Source organism: Ammospiza nelsoni, chromosome Z (genome assembly GCF_027579445.1).
Source record: "Ammospiza nelsoni isolate bAmmNel1 chromosome Z, bAmmNel1.pri, whole genome shotgun sequence".
NCBI classification, from domain to species: Eukaryota; Metazoa; Chordata; class Aves; order Passeriformes; family Passerellidae; genus Ammospiza; species Ammospiza nelsoni.
In genome coordinates this window covers 38082251-38101485 of record NC_080669.1, presented here as the reverse complement: position 1 = coordinate 38101485, position 19235 = coordinate 38082251, and the positions used below count along the sequence as shown (strand labels likewise).

Genomic DNA, 19235 nt, shown 5'->3' with positions numbered 1-19235 from the left:
TGAGCTAGTTGACAGTACTCAAACATCCCTTTTTTTTTAATTAACCCTTCAACATTCTTTTCCCGAGAAATCCAAATTTTTAGCTAGAGTTCTATGACCAAAACAAATCACTAACACAGACAGCTGCTAAAAAACAATTCTCTTTATGAATATCAGCTGCCACAGAACAAAGCAGGAGTCAAAAGCAAAACAGCTACAACACAGTTTTATCCCCCTTGGTCTAATCTCTCTAGATGAGATATGATGAAAGTTCAATACAAGGGAGCTAAGCAGCAGAAAATTACACAATGTCCTCCACTATTACCTTCAAAAGGTATTCTCTAAAACTGTAGCAACTGAATTAATAGTATCTAGTTCTAGCTATGTTTACTGTTACTTACTCACAAAAATGAGTAAAATGGAAACTACAGGTTTGCATTTACTTATTTCAGGTGCATGCGAAATAGGTATCAGCAGTAATACTCCAAACCAATTTATTTAAACAATGTACTTTTGTTAAAACATTCTTATTTGTAACATACTAGGAAAGAATTACACAGTATTTTCTACAACACCTTTGGAACCAAGGGCTATGATCAGGTGGAAGAGGTTTCATGAATTTTTTAAACCTTTCAAAGAGATGAAATTGACACCTGTAATTTATGGACAATAGCACCTTTAAAATCGGGACATTCTACATTTTCCATAAAACTTGAACCAGCGGTGTTAAAGACCAAGGAGTTGAGAGATATATATCCAAGTTCTCCACCATGTCATTTGAAGGAGTGCTTAGTATATTAACTGACAATTTGCATAACAATATTAGGGGCAGGGAAAGTAAAAGTGCCAAGATTTCTGTGACCTTGTTTACACATGAAGAACAGACAAGTTTTAATCGAGGCTGCCCAGTCACAAAGAAGTCAACTCAATTTCCCCACAAAACATAGAGTGCTCTGTTTTTAACATAGGATAAGGTTCAGACAGTCCACATCTGACGGCTCAGAAACTACTTTCTAGAAAAAGCTGAGTTAGTCAGGAGAACATTTCCACAGAGCTGACAAAAACAAGCCTTCTGTCTGCAAATACGAGCCCATGCTCAAACATTTTCCCCTCAACTGACTTAAAGGAAAATGAATACACATACACTAAACCTTCCACACAGACTGATTCCCAAAACACTCTGTGACAGCATTTAATCCTATGGGAAGGAAGGGGTGGACATGACATAACCAAATAAAACACCAAAGCAACACTATAAAAAAAAGGTCATTTTTTTGTTTGTTTGATCACTTAAACAGGAAAATCTGGGTTTCAGTCTGTTTTCCTTAAAAACAATCCTGCTTCTCAACACATTCTGACTAATTTATTATTTTTCTTCATTGATGAGTTAAAACTCATCTTTCCATTTTCTTGTCTAAAGCACTTACATCTTAATGGTTGCACCACAAATCCAAAAGTCTACATCACTTTCCAAGTCTCAGAAGTTATTCAGAGAAGGCAATTCCTGAGCTGCAGGGCCACAAATAGTGTTATGCAGTCTTTATCAAAGCACAGAACAAACATTATTTTCCTGAAAGATCTTTAAAGAAAGAAAACAGAGATATCATAATGTATTCCAGCATAATATCAAGATTCCAACACAACACTTAAATAGATTCCGTAAGTCTCCAGAAAGTCCCATTCTAAAAATTATGTGAATTTAAAGCCACAACGTTGATTTGTAATGAATGAACAAGCCACAGAACTGCAAAGAAATATTTATGCTCAAGTAAGACAGATTTCTTTTGGTGAACGTGAGATAACAGAAAAACATGCTGTAATATCTTTTTGTGCACCAGCTTTTAAGCAAAGCCTTGCAAAAAGAATAACAGAGTGTGGAAAACATGCAGAGTTTTGGGCACTTCTGTGGTTTTTTTGAATTTGGGTTTTTGTCTACCTCCTCTCCTCGGTTTCTAAGGAGCTACAAACACAAGTGGAAACACACATGTCAAAGTGAACAGAAGATCCCAATACAAACAATAGCACAATGTGGCCTGACATTTTCTACTGAAATACAAGCACAAAGAAATCTTAAAGCACAGGCAAAAGGTGTAGTGGGAATAAACAGGTGTTTAGACATGAAAATGTGTAACCATGAAAACGTGTAACCAATGGAAACCTCCCCAAGTTTAAAAATCTATAATCTTAGAACTGTTTGGGGTGAGGAAAGATTAGAGAGATAAGGCTGCTGTATCATTACTGCTCTTTCAAATCTTGAAACTCACAATATGAAGTAGCTAGTGGGTCATGTTTTTATATTTATGCAGCTATGAAAATATCTTCTAGACACAAAAACTGCCTTTACTCAAACTTTTTGCCAGTAACCTTGAAGGTCAAACATAAGAAAATAAAATATTGATGACTTAAATTGTCACAGCTGCTTCTCACCATCTCAAGACAATGCCAAAATGTGAGTTTAAACTTAGGAAGACAGGAACTGTCCCTAAAAGTTGTTGGGTTGCTGAATTAAAATTTGAATTTAGAGCCATTTCCTTAACTGTTCAATTTCATTCACGGACAAAACACTCACATGTGCAGGTGTAACTGAAATCTTAACTACACATCTAAGATTACAAGGATAACCTGCTCTAACTTCCTTAAACACTTCTGGCCCTTAATCTATCACCCCAGTAATACCACACAGAGCTGCTTTGGCAGGATCAAGGATTAACAGTACACGGCTTCGGTCAGGCAAAGAAAATGCAAAAGAGAATCAACCAAGTATGTCTCTTTCTGCTGAAATTGATAAAGACAAAAAATCCCAGGAGTTCCATTCTTGATCAAAAATCATCTGTCTGCTTTGCTTACAGAATGCAAGCTCCCACTCTTCCAATACTTAATGTTTTAAACACATTTAAGTGAGATCTCGCTCTCTTTCCACTGATGACATGACACAGGGTCTGGTGTCTAAAATTTCTAGAAAAATAGCACAACATCAAGACTTCCTCTGCATATGAGCTGCTTGAAGCCATCAGCCAGACTACTGCATTTCTTCCCAAAAACTATGACAGAGCATCTTCATACAGAGCATCTACATAACCACACAGCTATATAGATAGAGCAGTTGCTCTAAATGCTGCTATTCATTTACATAAGCCTCTGATATTGGTTTAGTAAACAAAGGCACTATCTTTGCCTTTATCTCAAAGAGAAAGACTGCATGGCAATCTAAGGCAGATTGAATTGACAAACATAAATTGATGGCTACTTATTCCTTTCACATACAGATGACATTTTAAGGAACAGTAAGTAAAATGAGATGGACAGAAATAGAAACAAAATTATAATTTCATGCATGTTCTAAACAAATTGAGAACTTCAGAGGATAAAATATATACAGAAATCAAAATAGCAGTGGCAAGGTCAGTACATGCTAAGCATAATACAGTGATGGTTAAAAACTGTTAAGAACTCAAACCGCTTTCAATCTAGTTGTAAAGCCAAAGACAATATAATTTAGAAAATTACACTTTGACAACAGAAAACATGAATATCTGCAAAGATTCAAAGAGATTTTCAGAATTCTCTATGAAGAGATTTTCAGAATTATTTGAAATTAAGGTAGCAGAAATATTTTGAAAAAAATAGAGAAGTAGAGAATTATCTTGTTTAGTGAGACTGAAATTAAAGTTGTAGTTTTTCCACAGTAAGATTTAGGTATTGATGAGGCATTTTTAGCAAGCATTACATAAAAGAATAAACCACACAAAATCTGCTCCATCTATGTATGTATATCTATGTTTTTGTATCTGTAGATGCTTGGCAGGCACTAGGTAACTCAGTCAAACACATCCACCGAGACCAAAACTTGGAAGGAAACACTCCAGTGCAAAAATGGTAAAAAACAGCCTACCACAACAAAACTTCTTGTCAGAGGCTTCAGTTTCCACAACAGAAACCACAGTTTGTCTCTAGTTACTCAGTCCCTTTTACAACAGAATATGCCAATCAAACTAGCTCTGAGTTAACACAAACAGATAATGATGAATTTACTTTGACATATATTCCACCTATTATCTTTGGAAGATTGAAGATGGTCTATGAAGTGTTGCTATCAAACCAGTACTTTCAAAACTCAGTTACTTTTGTTGGCAGAGAAGATATTAAATGCTAGTGCTTGCTTTAAGTAAAATAGCAGAGTGACCTACTGTAATAGTCTTCTTTACCTTTAGTACCAGTAAACAAAATTCACAGTAAATAACTCTGTTTAAAGGTTTCTTCATGTTTCTACAAAGCAAGTATTTTGTGATCATTACATGTTTTGGAGTTGTTGCTTATATCTACAGTAACTACCATGAGTAGAAGATTACAAAAGAGAATCTAATACATTTAAACCACTGGAGCAAAGACTGATTTTCTCCTGGGCCTGTCCTCAGACATGACAGCCAGCACATGGGATTTAAGGAAGGATTTTACCATATTAAGGTAACTTACTGCCCTTTCAACATCTAACCTGCACAATCTGGTATCTGTTGGTAAGCAATAATATTAAAAGAAGTTGAAGTCAAGTTGGATTAGAAAAACCATTCACTAGCATCTACTGGTGCAAAATACAGAGCCGTGTTACTCTATAGATATTTTACACTAAGAATTGCAGAGTGGTGTGTGAAATACATGAAGATCTGGTTGTTACACATTCTTTCCCAATTCTCTAAACCACCATGATGATCTGACAGAATCTGAACCAAAACTGATCTCAAAAGTAAATGTGAGCCTTTGTTGATCCAACTCCCTATAAAAAAAGGTCCATTTTAGTTAAATTCAATAAGATATAACTAACTGCAACAAAGGACTCAAACCAATGCCAGGCATCTTATCACAGAGCTCTAACAATGTCACCTTCCTATTCAAAACAAGGGAGAATGAAACACTGACACAGAAAAATTAAGAACGTGACTATTAACAACAGCAAAATAAAAAAAACAGACACAGCTTCCCAGAAACTTAAACCTCGAGCCATTCATTGCTTCAATATAGTAATGAAAAAACTACAATTAATTCTCTGTTCGTAGATAGAGAAAACTCAGGAACAACCAGTATGGCATTAGATTTAAAAAGGGCTTTCCCTCAGGCAAACTACTAGCATCATTTGAAAACTACAATCAAAGCATTTCAAGAAAGATAAGATGGAAGACTTCCAGAAAACATTCGAAGATTTTTTTTCAGTTTCTTAGCCACGTTTTTTTTAATAGTCATATCTTTGAAAGAATTTGGGAAAGGCAAGTCTAATCCAGTGAAGAATCCTGCCCAGATACAAAAAAATATACACATTCACTATGTTCAATGTGACAACACTGTTTTTTGCCCCATTAATATTCTCTCTATCATCTGTTATTGACTCTTCTATACAATGCTTATTGCAGATGGAAGCAATACTAGCCAGAATAAACTGACATCCTAACTTGTGTTATAAGAAGTGTACCTGTAAGTCAGCTATGAACACAGAAGAGACACTCAGGAAGAACAAATTATTTATTATTTATTTTGGCTCTACATGCCAAAAATAAACAACCAAGCCCAGCTCAGACATCAACAGAAAACAACAAACCACTTTCTCATGGAACAAATGAACATTGGACAAATAGTCTCACATAGCATTTCAGAGTTACTCTTGTCCCTGTCCCAGGGGAGAACAGCAGCTGAAGAGATAAGTTACCCAATCATGGACAAACTGCAAGGCAGTGAAGGAAGAGTAAGTAATCTTTAAAATGAAGAATTCCCAACTTGAACATATCAGGTTCTTGTTTCCTTCTGAGTGTCAAGAAACAATGCTTAATTTTTCTCAGTTTTACACAGATCAGACTTTACTATTCTAGGTAAGATACAAACAGAGGGTCTGGCAATATGTAAAATACAATTTTCCAAGGCCATGGATGTTTTGGCCATGAAGTTCAGTCCAAACCTACTGCTGGGTCTAGAAGTGTTTTAGTGATCTGAGGATATCAGCAAAAGTCCCTTCCTCATGTGTCTCATGGCATAAAAATGCAAGAAAATCCTGGAGAAAAACTAAAACCACTTACAAACAGCATAATGTGTTTTCATCACAGTTTAACACAGTTGTTGCTTCAGCATGAGATCTTACAACAGAGAAATGACTATATCACTTCATTAGGGGAAAACATCTGTGCAGCAGTATATTATAAGACAGAGCAACTTCCATTTTGAAAATCTTGCTTAGATAGTCTTACATAACGTATGATCCAAAATTTTCCCAATAACATTAAGTGACTATATTTTTTCACCATGCAAAAATGTCTAAAGCTGTCAGTATGTAATTCAGTTACTAGATTTCTGGTTTAATTCCTTACAATTGTCACATTTGTTGACAAATATTTCATCATATATATCAACCTACTCATACTTCCATTTCTCAACTCTTGAGGACTTTAACTGTTCTGAAAAATGTGAATGTAGTCAGTGCATATAAAATTATATTTCCCTGGAATGGTGTGCACACAGTATTCTATTTCCGTATAAGGAATTTCAACAAGCATACATTAAAAAAAAATTCTACTTACACAGGGATGTTTTCATAGGCATCTTCAAAGTTTTCCTGCAGAAGAAAAAAAGAAGTTTCAATCTAATGTGCATTTGTTTTGTAGCACAGCAGAAATTTACCATTACCAGATAGCACTTACTTCTACAATAGACAGTAATCACCAGAATAGTCACAGTCTACTGACTCTTTGCTAAGCTTTCACTGCAAATCATTATACAGAGATATTTCCGATGGGCCTACTACATCAGACTACAGCTGAATTAAACCAAAGATGTTTTCCTTTTTAGATTCTAAGCTTCCACCATGTAAATCACAGAAGGCAATACAGGCTTATGCTTCAGGAGTCTGTGCAGCACACGTCAGGATGCACTAGCTGAACAGTATAATCAACACACAAAACAAAAGGTGCATATACCTGATGTGCAGGTTGGCCAGAGTACATACAAGAGGTCTGGAATGCATGACAGATAGCATGCATATACAGCCAGCTCCCACATTAAAAGCTGTTATGTCAACAGCTTAGTCCACAAATCTGGAAGTTGTTGCTTTCCATCTAGATTCAAAGTTCTTTCAACCTAGATTCAAATTTCAAATTGAAATAAAGGAAGAAATGCACAAATGTAAAAAATGTAAAAACAAGCAGAACAGCGTTGCTCAAAGATCGTTTATTTCTGTATCCAGTTTCCAAAACTGGGCTCTAGAAGTGTGTGGCAAGGACAAATGGGCTACAGCACTCCCTCACAAATCCCTCTCCACCTCACACTTTCCAGCCTCTGGCAACCCCAGGTATTCAAGGCCTAAATACAGTCTGATCATCATGTGATTTTCAACAGATCTCTGTTCCTTCCAAATTCCAGTTTCCTCAAGCGCATGTAGACTGTTTTATTCATGAGTTATAAAATTAGTAAGGAATTCCATGAGCCTGATACCCATTTTGTGCAAAATAAGAATTTCTACTTGAACCTGGCTCCAGCTACCTTTGTTTAACAATTCCTAGTTTTATTTATTCAAAAACAATAAAGAATCAATTTGTACTTACTCTTTTCTTAAAATTTTGAAAGCTTTTGTTACATCATCCAACTTACCTCTCTTCTGAGCCAAAGACTGCTACTTTACTCAGTCACTCTTCAATCAAAAACTATTTCCCACATGTAATTGTGTGTTCTGCTCTTTCCTTAAGAAAAACTAGAAGCATGATGGAACAGATTTTTAATATATCCCGGGAAGGTACCTCGAGGAGACTAACCCCCATTTCCATACAACCCTTTTCAGTTAGCCTCTGAAGTCTGCTCCAGGCTAGACACTCTCAGCTCCCTCAGCCCCTCCTCACATGATTTATGCTCCAGACCCTTCACCAGTTCCATGTCCTTCTTTATACATGCCACAGCACCTCACTGTCTGCCTTGGAATGAGGGGGACTAAATCAGAACACAGAATTTCAAGAATGGTCTCATCAGAGCCAAGTACAGGGAGAACTTGAAAGAACTCAGAAAAAGCCATTTAAAAGAACTCTGAAAAAGCCAGTTAAATGATCCTCCTGATCTGTGGTAAACTGGAGTTTCAGAAAGCTGAATAGAAACCAACAGGAACATCCTGAACAGAAATTATGTTACCCATGTCTCACCCTAGACACTGACAGCAGTCACCAGTCTTCTAATAAACTCCTTCACTAAAGACTACTTGCCTCCTTTAGACACTTCTGGAGACAAAAGAAGAAATTCAGCAGAACAAACACGGCAAAACACACTTATAGCTTTTGGAGCACAATTCCATTTCTCCTAAGACAACAAACCTGAAAAGCAAAAGTAACGTACTTTGAACTGTCAAGTACTTAATAAAGAATAGTAATGACTGGAAATTCACATGAAAAAATATCTATGATTTGACTCTTTTGCAGGCTCTTTCAAACCTTCATACAAGGGCAGCACCTCCATTCAGGAAGAAACAGAGAGAGAATCTGCATTCTGTCTAGCTAAACGCCTCCTTTGCCTGGTGGCTTCTGAGTTTTGATTCCTGTCATTCACACTGTTCAAATGGCTGTCCAAACATTTAAAAGGATGAAGTACAACCTTAATCTTTTTCCCCAAACACCAAGGCATATGCATAGGGAATAGTCACAGACTTTCAAGGGACTCCTCAAAAGTGCTGAAAACAAAATCACTGAAGGCAGCTTCTATGTAAAAAAAAAAAAAAAAAAAACCAAAACCAACAAAAACCAGCAAAACAACAAAAAACCAAAAAGCCAATCCATAGGTATTTCTGAATTTTCCCATGTCTTCCTATTCTCACTGCATTCAAAATGGATGTTAGAAAGTCTTCAAATTGGTATCTTAGTCCCATTTCCACAGGCTTGTACAAGTTTGCAGTTGACTTTACAGACTCTCAGACAAAAGATGGGGGCAGTAGAAGAGAAGCCTAGCCATTTTCTACTCCATTCCATGCCCATTACAACCAAAAAGTGGCATCATCCTAATGTGTAAAGTTAAGGACTGAAACAAAGGTAACCAGAATAGCTCCTCCCTCATCAAGTTCTAGAAGCGATCACATTCCTACCACGAAACAAATTATTTAAAAAGTACTCAGAACATATTCACTTTTTTCCAGTAGTCTGTTAAAATCTACTTGTAAATTAAGTCTATTCAACAAAAAAATTGAGTGAAATGTTACATAAAATACACAGCATCTTAAAGGCCTAAGCATGTATTTAATATACAAAAGTGTACACATATGCATATGTCAATACAAAAAATAAAATCAAGTGATTGATAATGTTTGTCTGCTCTTCAAAGTATGGAAGATCAAAAACATCGACAGATGCATTCTTGCACCTTCAATTAAAGCCTAGTAAGGTTTCTATTTTCAAGTGCTCATTCCAGCACTACAAGTTGCAGCTGACACAACTGAGAAGCCACAACAGTTTCCAGAGGGGCTCGTTCATTTCAGTCTAGAGCAAAGCAGGCTATTTAATGCAAGGGACGTGTTTTTACTCAGCACAAAAAAAGGGCATTGTCAGGCATTGGCCATGGCAAGTTCCTTCAAGACTGAATGTGACCTCCACACTTAGCACAAAACACCATTTCCATTATTTACATGGCTGAAGAGACTGAGGTGGATGCATTCATTTACTCCGCCTGATCCAGGTTTGTCCTCCAGCAGGTCCCAAAGATACTGCTCCAGTGTATCCTTGCTATAATGGTGTCCTGTCCACAGGACACACATACAGCAGAAATCCTCAGCAAATATAAACTGTAGTTAAATGTACAAAAAGGACAACAAAGTCTTAAGAAATACACGAGCATGTAAACTAGCACCAAGAGAAACAGTTTGACAACTATCTTGCTCAATACAATGCTGGTTAATGCTGCAATCCACAGGTTTTTAGAGCACTTTTTCCAGAGTACACATCAATCCAAGAATTTAAAACACATAAATATATGCAAAACTGCCACTAGATAGCATGACTTAGACTTTTCCACAGATATCTGAAAATCATTAGCAGAAGATTTATCAAAATAGAGCCATCTGAAAAATTATGTTTCTTGAATTGCACAGTCTTTGATTTAGTTTGTTTGATAATTGCATTATTTCTTTAAATCTTTGTGATGCATCCTTTTCAAGATGCAATCAGGCTTAAAAATTAAGTTTGCATAACATAGAGGTACTAATATGTTTTGTGATGCACAGAAAGTGAAAATCAGAGACATAAATGGACACAGTGTACTAACGCAGAAGAAGGGGAGAGTTCCTGCACTCTAGCAAGAAATCACTCACAGCAGACACTCCACCTCTCAAGCTTCACAAAAGCAGCATGTCAGGATGGTTCTTTACCTAATATAAGAACATCTACCTACACTTGTTCTAATGCACTGGAAGAAAGAAGAAACAACTTGCCTTGCTTATTAGAGATTCTAGCATCAAATGTGAATTCTACTTTCTTCCACATTCATCATAAATCAACTCTAAGGAAATTTCCGACTACATCCTGTGACTCCTCAACTGTTTTTAAGTTCACTAAATATTTTATCATGCTAAGCATTTAAACACTGCTCTTTTCCAAGTGAAGCAGGCCAATTTGATCAATCTAAACTATTCCTTTAAAATTCAGATTTATGATAAAATATGACTACCAAGTAGGCCACGAAGCATCTGGTTCTCCTCACTGAAAACAACATTACTTCAAAAAACTAAATCCAATAGTATCTAGATACAGCAGACATAATTTGGAATTCATAGTGATTGGGCAAAGGAAACAAGGTTCCACCAAAAGTGTTAATCCAAAAATATAAACATAACATGAATAAGGGTCCTTATTAATTCAACAGACAAATGAGACCACATAAAATAATGAATTCCTACCCAGCATTTAATACTATTGCTCTACCACATTCCTTGTCCTTATCACAGCTCTATTTTGTCAGTATTAAATAAAGAAAAGTTTTAAAGTGAATTGAAAAAACATAAACTTATCTGTAATACCCTCCTTGGGAAAGCCACATATTAAGTTATTGCAAAGCATGGGAATCCATGAAGATAGTTGCATATTTAACAAGCACATGCACTTCAAGATGCTTTTGTTAAAACTTCTGTTCAAGTATGCATACATCTAACTACTCTTTTACTCTTTTGTAATTCAGTCTCACCCCATGTTCTTCTCAAAAAAGCCATCAATGCTAGGTGAAAGGATGCACAGGAAACCCAGTCTCTGGCCTCAGGCATGCTGCCCTACATACTCAACTGCAGCTGCCCATGAAAGCTCAGTTACCATTTTGGAAGTTGGTGACTGAATTCTACATGAAGAGAAAAAGGCTTCACTGAGAGGTCTAAATTTTCTTAACCAAAAAGAAAGGATAACACACCTTTCACTGTGTTCACGTTAAAGTTGTCATTCTGTATGTGGATTCATCCCCCAGGACTTAGGGATTTTAAATAAAACTTAGCTTACAAGCTCAGAAACAGCTTTCTAAAATTACAGGAGAGGCTTCCTATTGACCCTGGCTAAAAGTTGGCACACTCAGCCGAAACAGCACTGGCATATACATTGCATGTGGGAGTATGCATTAAACTCTTTCCCTTTGGTAATACTGAACACAGGAAAAACATGCAACCATGGGAAGACAGTGGGTGAGGTATAAGAAGAAACTGACCTACAATGCTTATAATATGAATGGAGATTACAGAAGACCTTCCATGCGGTCTTCATTTTATTGTAGACGAGTAATGTAGTAGCTGGCTCTCACAATTAAGAGGCAGATATTACGTGGATGTTAAAATGTATAGTGATGTTATTGTAATACATCCTCCCATAGTCCTCTTTCCCCTCCCCCTTGTCAGGACATTTGAAGAAGGCCAGCTTGTTACCAGGAGGCACAGTGTGACAACACCTGACCTCCAATCAAGATGTAAGAAAGTCAGCTCCAGCAATGGATGGCAGAGGAGTTGACTGACAAAACTCTGAGAGGGGGCTAAAGATATAAAAGGCAGAGCATCCATTTTGTAGAGGAGCATGTGGCTTATAGTCACAGGGACTCCCAGGACTGCAATTTTTCCTTATTCAGTCCTTTGTTGCAATTTTTGTTAAGGTTTAATAAAGCTGTTAAAATTTTAAAAGTGAGGGTCGTTTCTCACAGTTTCAAAGACGAAACCAGTTTCCAAACAGCTTCTCTAAGTCAGCAGTCACCATATACTCTTAATATCAAATGGAACAGAATATAAATATATACACGTCCCCCCTCCCCCTTTTCTGTTAAGAAATTTTGTGACTATTTTTTTTCTCCTTATCCTTAGCCAGGACTAAATAAAAAATTATTCAAAGAAACTGGTGGCTAAGAATTTTTCATTTTAGGTCCACAAAAGTGATAACCTAAAAACACTGTGCATTTAAAAGTTACCAAACATTATAGCGATATGAAAGCTCCTTAGAATATTACTCCAGAATACCAAACAACAACATGCTATCTCTCCACTTAGCCGACTTGACTGAACTGAGAACTGCTAACAGAAGCTGGAAAATAACAATGAACACCAACGCAACTCCCAGACAGACGAGTCGGGAAGACCCTTGCTCAGGTGAAGACCCATCCCTGTGATTATGTAACTTGTATGGAAATCATTAACTAAATAGAGGGGCTGTACTTGGGAGGTTGCTAACACTGAACTCTGCGTCTAAATAATGGCATGGGAAGCCTGGAAGGGCATGCTTGACTTGTGGAATACCACTGAGCACCCAGGCTTGCACAACTCTGAAAAAAAATAAATAATCAATGTCCCTCTTGTGGAATTATTAGCTTGTTGCACATCAGTTAACAAATCTAGTTTTTGTGGACAACTCTAAAGCATTAAGTATCAGAAATTACTACTTCACAAAAAAGAATGATGGAGGTGAACAAAAGAGCAACTTACCAGTCTTAAATGACGAAAATTTAGTTTGTGAGACTGTTCCGTCCAAAATAAATACATCCAGCCATGAAAACTGGTTTTGACTCATCTGAAGTTAAGAGAAGTAGGGTAACACAGCTACACACATCTACAAACTGCAGATAGTACCTGCATGAACTAAAAAAAGAGAAGCAGTTCTGAGAACTTGACTTATGAAACTATCTATTAATATGCCGGAAAGGTGTCCATAAAAATCGGATGGCAGTGGACAGAACAACTGTTGCTTAAATGGGCAGTTGCATGAGAAAACCCGACTCAGTACTATGTATTTTCCCATACGTTAGGAAACAAAATACCCAGCATTACAGCAGGATCCAAGAGGTTATTTGTGATGTATCTTCAGCTAATTCATAAAGTATTGATGTAAAGAAGATGTATTTTGATGAGCCAAATAAAATTTAGGTTTCATCTCAAAAATTTAAGATGCTTTTCACTTCCTAGTATTTCTGTAGAATTGACAAAACTTTGCATTATAAAGTGCGTAAAAATCATTATTTTTTAACTACTGCTTCATTAGACTTCATTGCTCTTTTCTGTAAGAAACTGCTATCTACTCTACAAGCCAGTAGAACATAAAATGGAAGTTAAACTACATCTTTATGTTTACAGGCAAAAAAAACCCCAACATAGGAGAGAAACATCATTTCAATGCTATCTTGGCAGAGAAACAACTTGGGAGAGCAGAGGAAGGAAAAGATATCTCCCAGTCTTCATCTCTGTCACCTACATATGCTTTATTTGACACTTCGACACCAGATCCAGGTATTAACAATTAATAGCCTTGGAAGAGAAACAACTGAATAACACACAGTTCAAAGGGGAAGGAGATGATGAAGTTGTTACAAAACAGGAAAATTATTTCCCCTTGCCAGCGACAGAAATAGCCTTGAGGCAGCAAGAATGGAATGAAAATGCGTAAGTTCTGCTCTACACAGTACAACTAATTTTCACATGAAAAGTAAAAAGTAAAATTATTTCTCTAAAAAAAAAGCACATATTTTTACGGTTACATATTATTTCAGATTTTTTGGTTTGAACTATAAACATAACTCATCTGCTTTTTAAAAACTCTCAAGATTATTTGCCTAAAATAAGAGTGTTTTTCCAGAGAGTTGAGTGTACAGACAATGGTCGTTGTTTTGGAGAAGCTGTGTTTTCTACTGCAGATGAAGAACTTCAGTAGTCAGAAGCCAAATAACAGACTTGGTAATTCAGACTTACTTATTCACTCTCATCCAAATAGAACATGCGACATTCAAAACTTGGTTGGGAGGTTGGGAGTCATGCTTTAACAACAACAACAACAACAACAACAACAACAACAAAAAAAAAAAAAAAAAAAAAAAAAAAAAAAAAGAAGAAACTAAAATCAAACCACAAAAACAAAATGACACCAAATATTACAACGCCAGAGACACATCCACACACCAAGAAGAAATGTGGATCTGATAAGGTAAAACTCACTTTTGCTAGAAGTTAGGTTAACTAAAGAGCTGATGAACAATTAGAAATTAAAACAAATTTCAGTGTCATTTAGCTTGAAAATTAGATGTCAGTAACCACAAGAACAAAGGCTTCCCCATTACAGTCTGGAACACAGTGGCCTTTTGATTTTGGCTGCTGATCACCCAAAAATTTCCAGAAGATACAAGAAAATTGAGTCTTTAAAAAATATATATACCCTCCAGTTTTTACACAGAACAGACATTTGCAATGGAAACAACTGTTATAATTAAGAGCAGCTAACCAACATGTTACAGAAAGTAGACAGTTCCTACTGTGCCTTCAACTGCATGCAGCCAGACGATTCTTAGACAGCCATACTGTAAAAACCCGGGCAAGACCAAGAACAAACCTCAGCCAAAGGAACTGCAGTCACATGTGTCAGGCTGGCTGCATACCAAAGGCAGCCTCAAGATTAAGGTTTTTCTGCACCTACTTGTAAAGATGGGCAGTGACATTTTAAAAATTGGTATCACTCTCACCAGCTATTAACTGGGCGAGCTTCTACTGTTTTAAACAGCATCCTTCCTTCATGACTGAAAAGTGGAAAAATCAGCAGATTCAGCTACACACTCACCAAGTAAAGCATTATGACTACTTTAATTGACATACAAATGGTTGCTGTCAACAGTTATCCATTATCAGATTCATATCCAACATGCTGCCGAAGAACGCATAATAGAGTTTCAGTTAAAAGTTGGCTAAACACCAGGACAACTTTACTTAGTGTTGACAGTGGCTTCTTCTTCCTATTCAACCTGCAGTTCTTTCTACAAAGGAAGCACTTCTAAGAGGCAGAAGAATAGGATAGTAGCCTAGAACTTTACTGCTGCAATAAAGCTTTCATCTTCCTAGCTGATCACCTTTTCTGTCTGTCTCACACAAACCTCCCTGGGCACCCCCAAGACCAAAGGAGTGTCATGTAGCTTCTATCTGTTTGAATGTGGTACTGGAAAAAAAAAACAAATCAAAACAAACAAACAAAACACAAAACCAAACAACAACAACAGAACAAACAAACCACATAATCAAGAGTTCAACATTAATTACATTTGCACCAAAGTGCACTCCTCATAGAAAATCTCTGCAAATATTGCATATGATTCTATTATTGGTCAACTTCATTACACAAAACTGATTGCCAAGCAATCCTAAACTGAAAGGCAAATACAATCAGCTTGTCTGGATACATCTTCTTTTTCCTACAGTAGGAAGAGAAATTTGAGAAGAACGCAAAAGCTAGTACAGGGCCCGAGAAGACTGAAAGAATACAAAAGCATTCTTCTCAAAACAGATACTACACAAGGGAAAACACTAAGCTTGTCCTTCCTAGCCATAAGAAAGATTACTCAGTCAAATTAAATCTTGCAGCAGACAAGCTTTTAAGTATTTCAAGAACTCTGTGTCAAGCTCATCAGTTTTTGTAAAATCTTGTACCATCATTCAGTCATTCCACAGAAATTGCATAAAACACCACTGAAATCAAAAAGAATTTTAGGATGCTATTTATTATGTTTATAAAGTTAGCAAGAGTTCTACTACATCTTTCTAGTCCTAATAATTCCAACATGAGTAAATACTAGTTACAGCTGTTTTTCCAGGACACTGGACACAAACATGGATGAGATACCACTGCTGAAAGACCAATCTGATAAGGCTTTCCCTACTTTAAGCCACACAGCTTAACAATAAACTTTCAATAAACTTCTGTTGGCTTCCAATTTCATTATTATTTTTCATTTGATAAAAGAGGTGGGCACAACGTAATTTCAGAGACACAAGTAGAGAGTACTTTGAGACACTAACTGAAGGTAGAGCAGCAGAAAGAGAGCAAGTTAACTCTCTTAACATAGGCAATCAAGGCATGAGCAACTTGGAAGTTACTAGCCACACTGAACTCAAACCAAAAAGCTTGGTCTTCCACAATCTGGGAAGGTTACTATTTCCTAGCCAGTGACCTACCATCTATTTTAGTTCAGAATTGGCTCTCTCTCATCAAGTTTAACTTTCCATGACTCAGTAACATCCACAGAAACTTCAGCTCAGTTTAGTCAAAGGATCACTAGACAGTTTGCTGATAATGAAATGTTATCACTTCAAGAGATAGGGTATCAGTAGATAAGAAGCCAAGATACTTTTTGCCCTCACTTGAGTCAACACAACCTACCACATAAAATAAAAGTTATGTGAAGAGGAAAGAAAAATATGATTGGAAGATCCATTTAACAAACAACAGAAAACAGCTCTTATTGGAGGTGGAGTATCATGCTTCCTGTCTCACAAGGGTAGGTCTATTTAGCATTTTCATCTAACCTTTCCATGGTCATTCCCATACTTCAGTGTTTGTAATGTGACTGATGAGGCAGAACCTGACAGTTTTTACTTACACATAACTCACACATAGGATGGATTAAACACAAAGACATAGAGAAAGTCAAGCTGCAATTACAATTAAGAGACAGTCCTTGCTCAACATAAGAAACAGACACAGTGGAGTCTACTTCCCACTAAAGCAAAATATAGATAGCTAGACGAAGAGCACATTGTGTTGTCCTGGACTTTACTAAGCAATTTCATATAAAGATGCTTGATACTTACCACTTCCAAGAGATGTCTAAAGCTACCGGGAAAAACCCTAATTATGGTTCACCATGCACTTAATATAGACTATGCAGACAAAATCAAATTACAGCTTCCCTAGAGAGCTATTTTGACAGTGTTACAGAATGCTTATAAACTACAATGTAATCAACAATCCTATATTAAATCTCATTCAAGACACATTACTTTGCCACTGGTGATATTAAGACATTACAGAGATGACCCCAAGCTGGGGAACAGAACAGGTTTACCTCATATTAAAAACAATCTCCCTGTAACTAATAAAGACTAGCTTTGCCTGTAACAAATAAAAAAAGATGAAAGGGGCATTAAAATTATTATCTTAGGTTTTAACCTTTTCCTGTCTTCCTCTGGTTAAGTATCTGCTTGACTGTACAGCTGATCACTCATTTGTAAAGAATATGAATTGTAATAGCAGCTGCTGCATATTTAGCACCACAAGGTTCTATTTTATGTGAAAAGCAATTTAAGTTATTTTTCTTAACTGATGCATTTCCTTTAAAAGAAGATCTTGCTGCAGTAATGGTAATTCCAACAACCCTATTTTTGATTAAGTTGTTCTTATTTCAGAACTTCAAAGTCTCTATATTTTCTGATCCATGAGCAGTACTAACTGCAGTAACAGAAGAGACCTTTAGAAATCAACTTTATCTAGAGTTAAAAGTGGCTGTATTGCAAGATGAAAGCAGCGACTTTTGTCCAGAGCACGGCTTGTTCTCTCTGTGCAAGACTAGCTTCCATCTCTTCTGAAAACTATATATTTTCATTACCAGAAAAGCATTGTCAAAAGGTTGTAGTAATTTAAAAACATTACTAGTATAAAATTAACTAATGATTAACTACTTTATATGCATTCTAGGGAGTTTGTTCTTTCCACCAGAAAAAAAAACCAGACAAACACCTAACACAGAAATACGGTGTCACATTCAGACCAAATGTCACATTAAATTACACTAAGCAGAATCAGATCTTGACTTAACCAGCCAGTAAGCTAAAGTGTTAGTTCTTCCTGGGCTACTTACAGGCAAACACAAAAAGAACACATTCTCATTTGAAGTTACAGTAATTCTTACAAGAAAATAAAACAGAAAAACCCTACAAGTAACACAAAAATTTCATTAACATAAAGTAATAGTTAGCCTATTAATGCCCCCCTAAATTTTGGTAATGTGCCAAGTGTCCATGTAAGTCTACAGCTTTACTTCTTCTGTCATGTCTCCCCCAATGTCAATTCTTCCTCCAGTCCATCCCCAAGCAGAGCATGGTATTTCTTCAGGTACTGCAGGATCCAGAACAGAGACAACAAATGGACTACACAATTGCACTGAAAGCAGCATGTGTTTCCCAGTCGGAAGCTGTAACATCTGACAGACAGTTGTAGTTCCATTCCCCAGCATGCACACCCCCCAGTACAGCTTACTGACGTCATGGGGAATTTATAGCCTTTGAAAGATCTAGCTGGCATGTAATAACAAGGACAGGATTAATAAGCAGTTGTTACCAGATGTATCACTCCTTCTACCCAAAGGGTCACTTTACCACAAATGTAAGTTTACAGTTTGTCAGTGCCTCTAGGCAGCTGCTCATGCACACACACTCCCTCCTCCTCCTCCTCCAGAGTACTCATGGGCAATCAGAGCACTGGCTCCTCTGCAGCAAGCCCACACCGCAGTAAGTGTCTCTGCCTCTCATGACTCATACGTTGCCAAAGGAAATCCTGCATGAACCGCACAACGGTTCAATCCAAAGCACTCAACCTCCCCTTGCACCCTTTCTTCCTTCCACCAGCACCCAGAGACACAGAACAGAAAAACAGCCAAAAATGTTACATGAGGTGTAGAGATCTTCTTTTAAATTATGGAAAGGGAAGTATCAGACAGACAATTTTTCCAGGCTGCCAGGAAACTACTTATATCATAGCTGATCTCTACCTATTACTCCTATCCTTATCCATTTTCACTTTAGCACACAGTCATTACATACTAGAAAGTTTTTATCAGTTTGCGGATGCTGTTGCAGAAGTTTTTGAAATTTCACATGGATTTTTTAATTACTCATTCATACAAACACTTAAGGGTGACTATTTTTTAATGTTAGAAAGATACCATTTAGACCAAATTCTGCAACTAATAAAATCTAAGGTCAATAGCCACCAGAC

At 36.7% G+C, this 19235-nt stretch overlaps 1 protein-coding gene across 2 annotated transcripts in view; it reads right to left on the bottom strand.

Moving 5' to 3' along the window:
• The window catches only part of TTC39B (tetratricopeptide repeat domain 39B), a 77939-nt gene that overhangs the window by 45095 nt on the left and 13609 nt on the right, over nt 1-19235 (bottom strand). For both annotated transcript variants that reach the window (XM_059492513.1, XM_059492512.1), the window contains exon 2: nt 6537-6571. Coding sequence is in view for 1 of the 2 variants with exons in the window: in XM_059492512.1 (XP_059348495.1) it covers nt 6537-6571 (35 nt within the window). In the remaining variant the exon portion in view is untranslated. The remainder of the gene's footprint in view (nt 1-6536; nt 6572-19235) is intronic.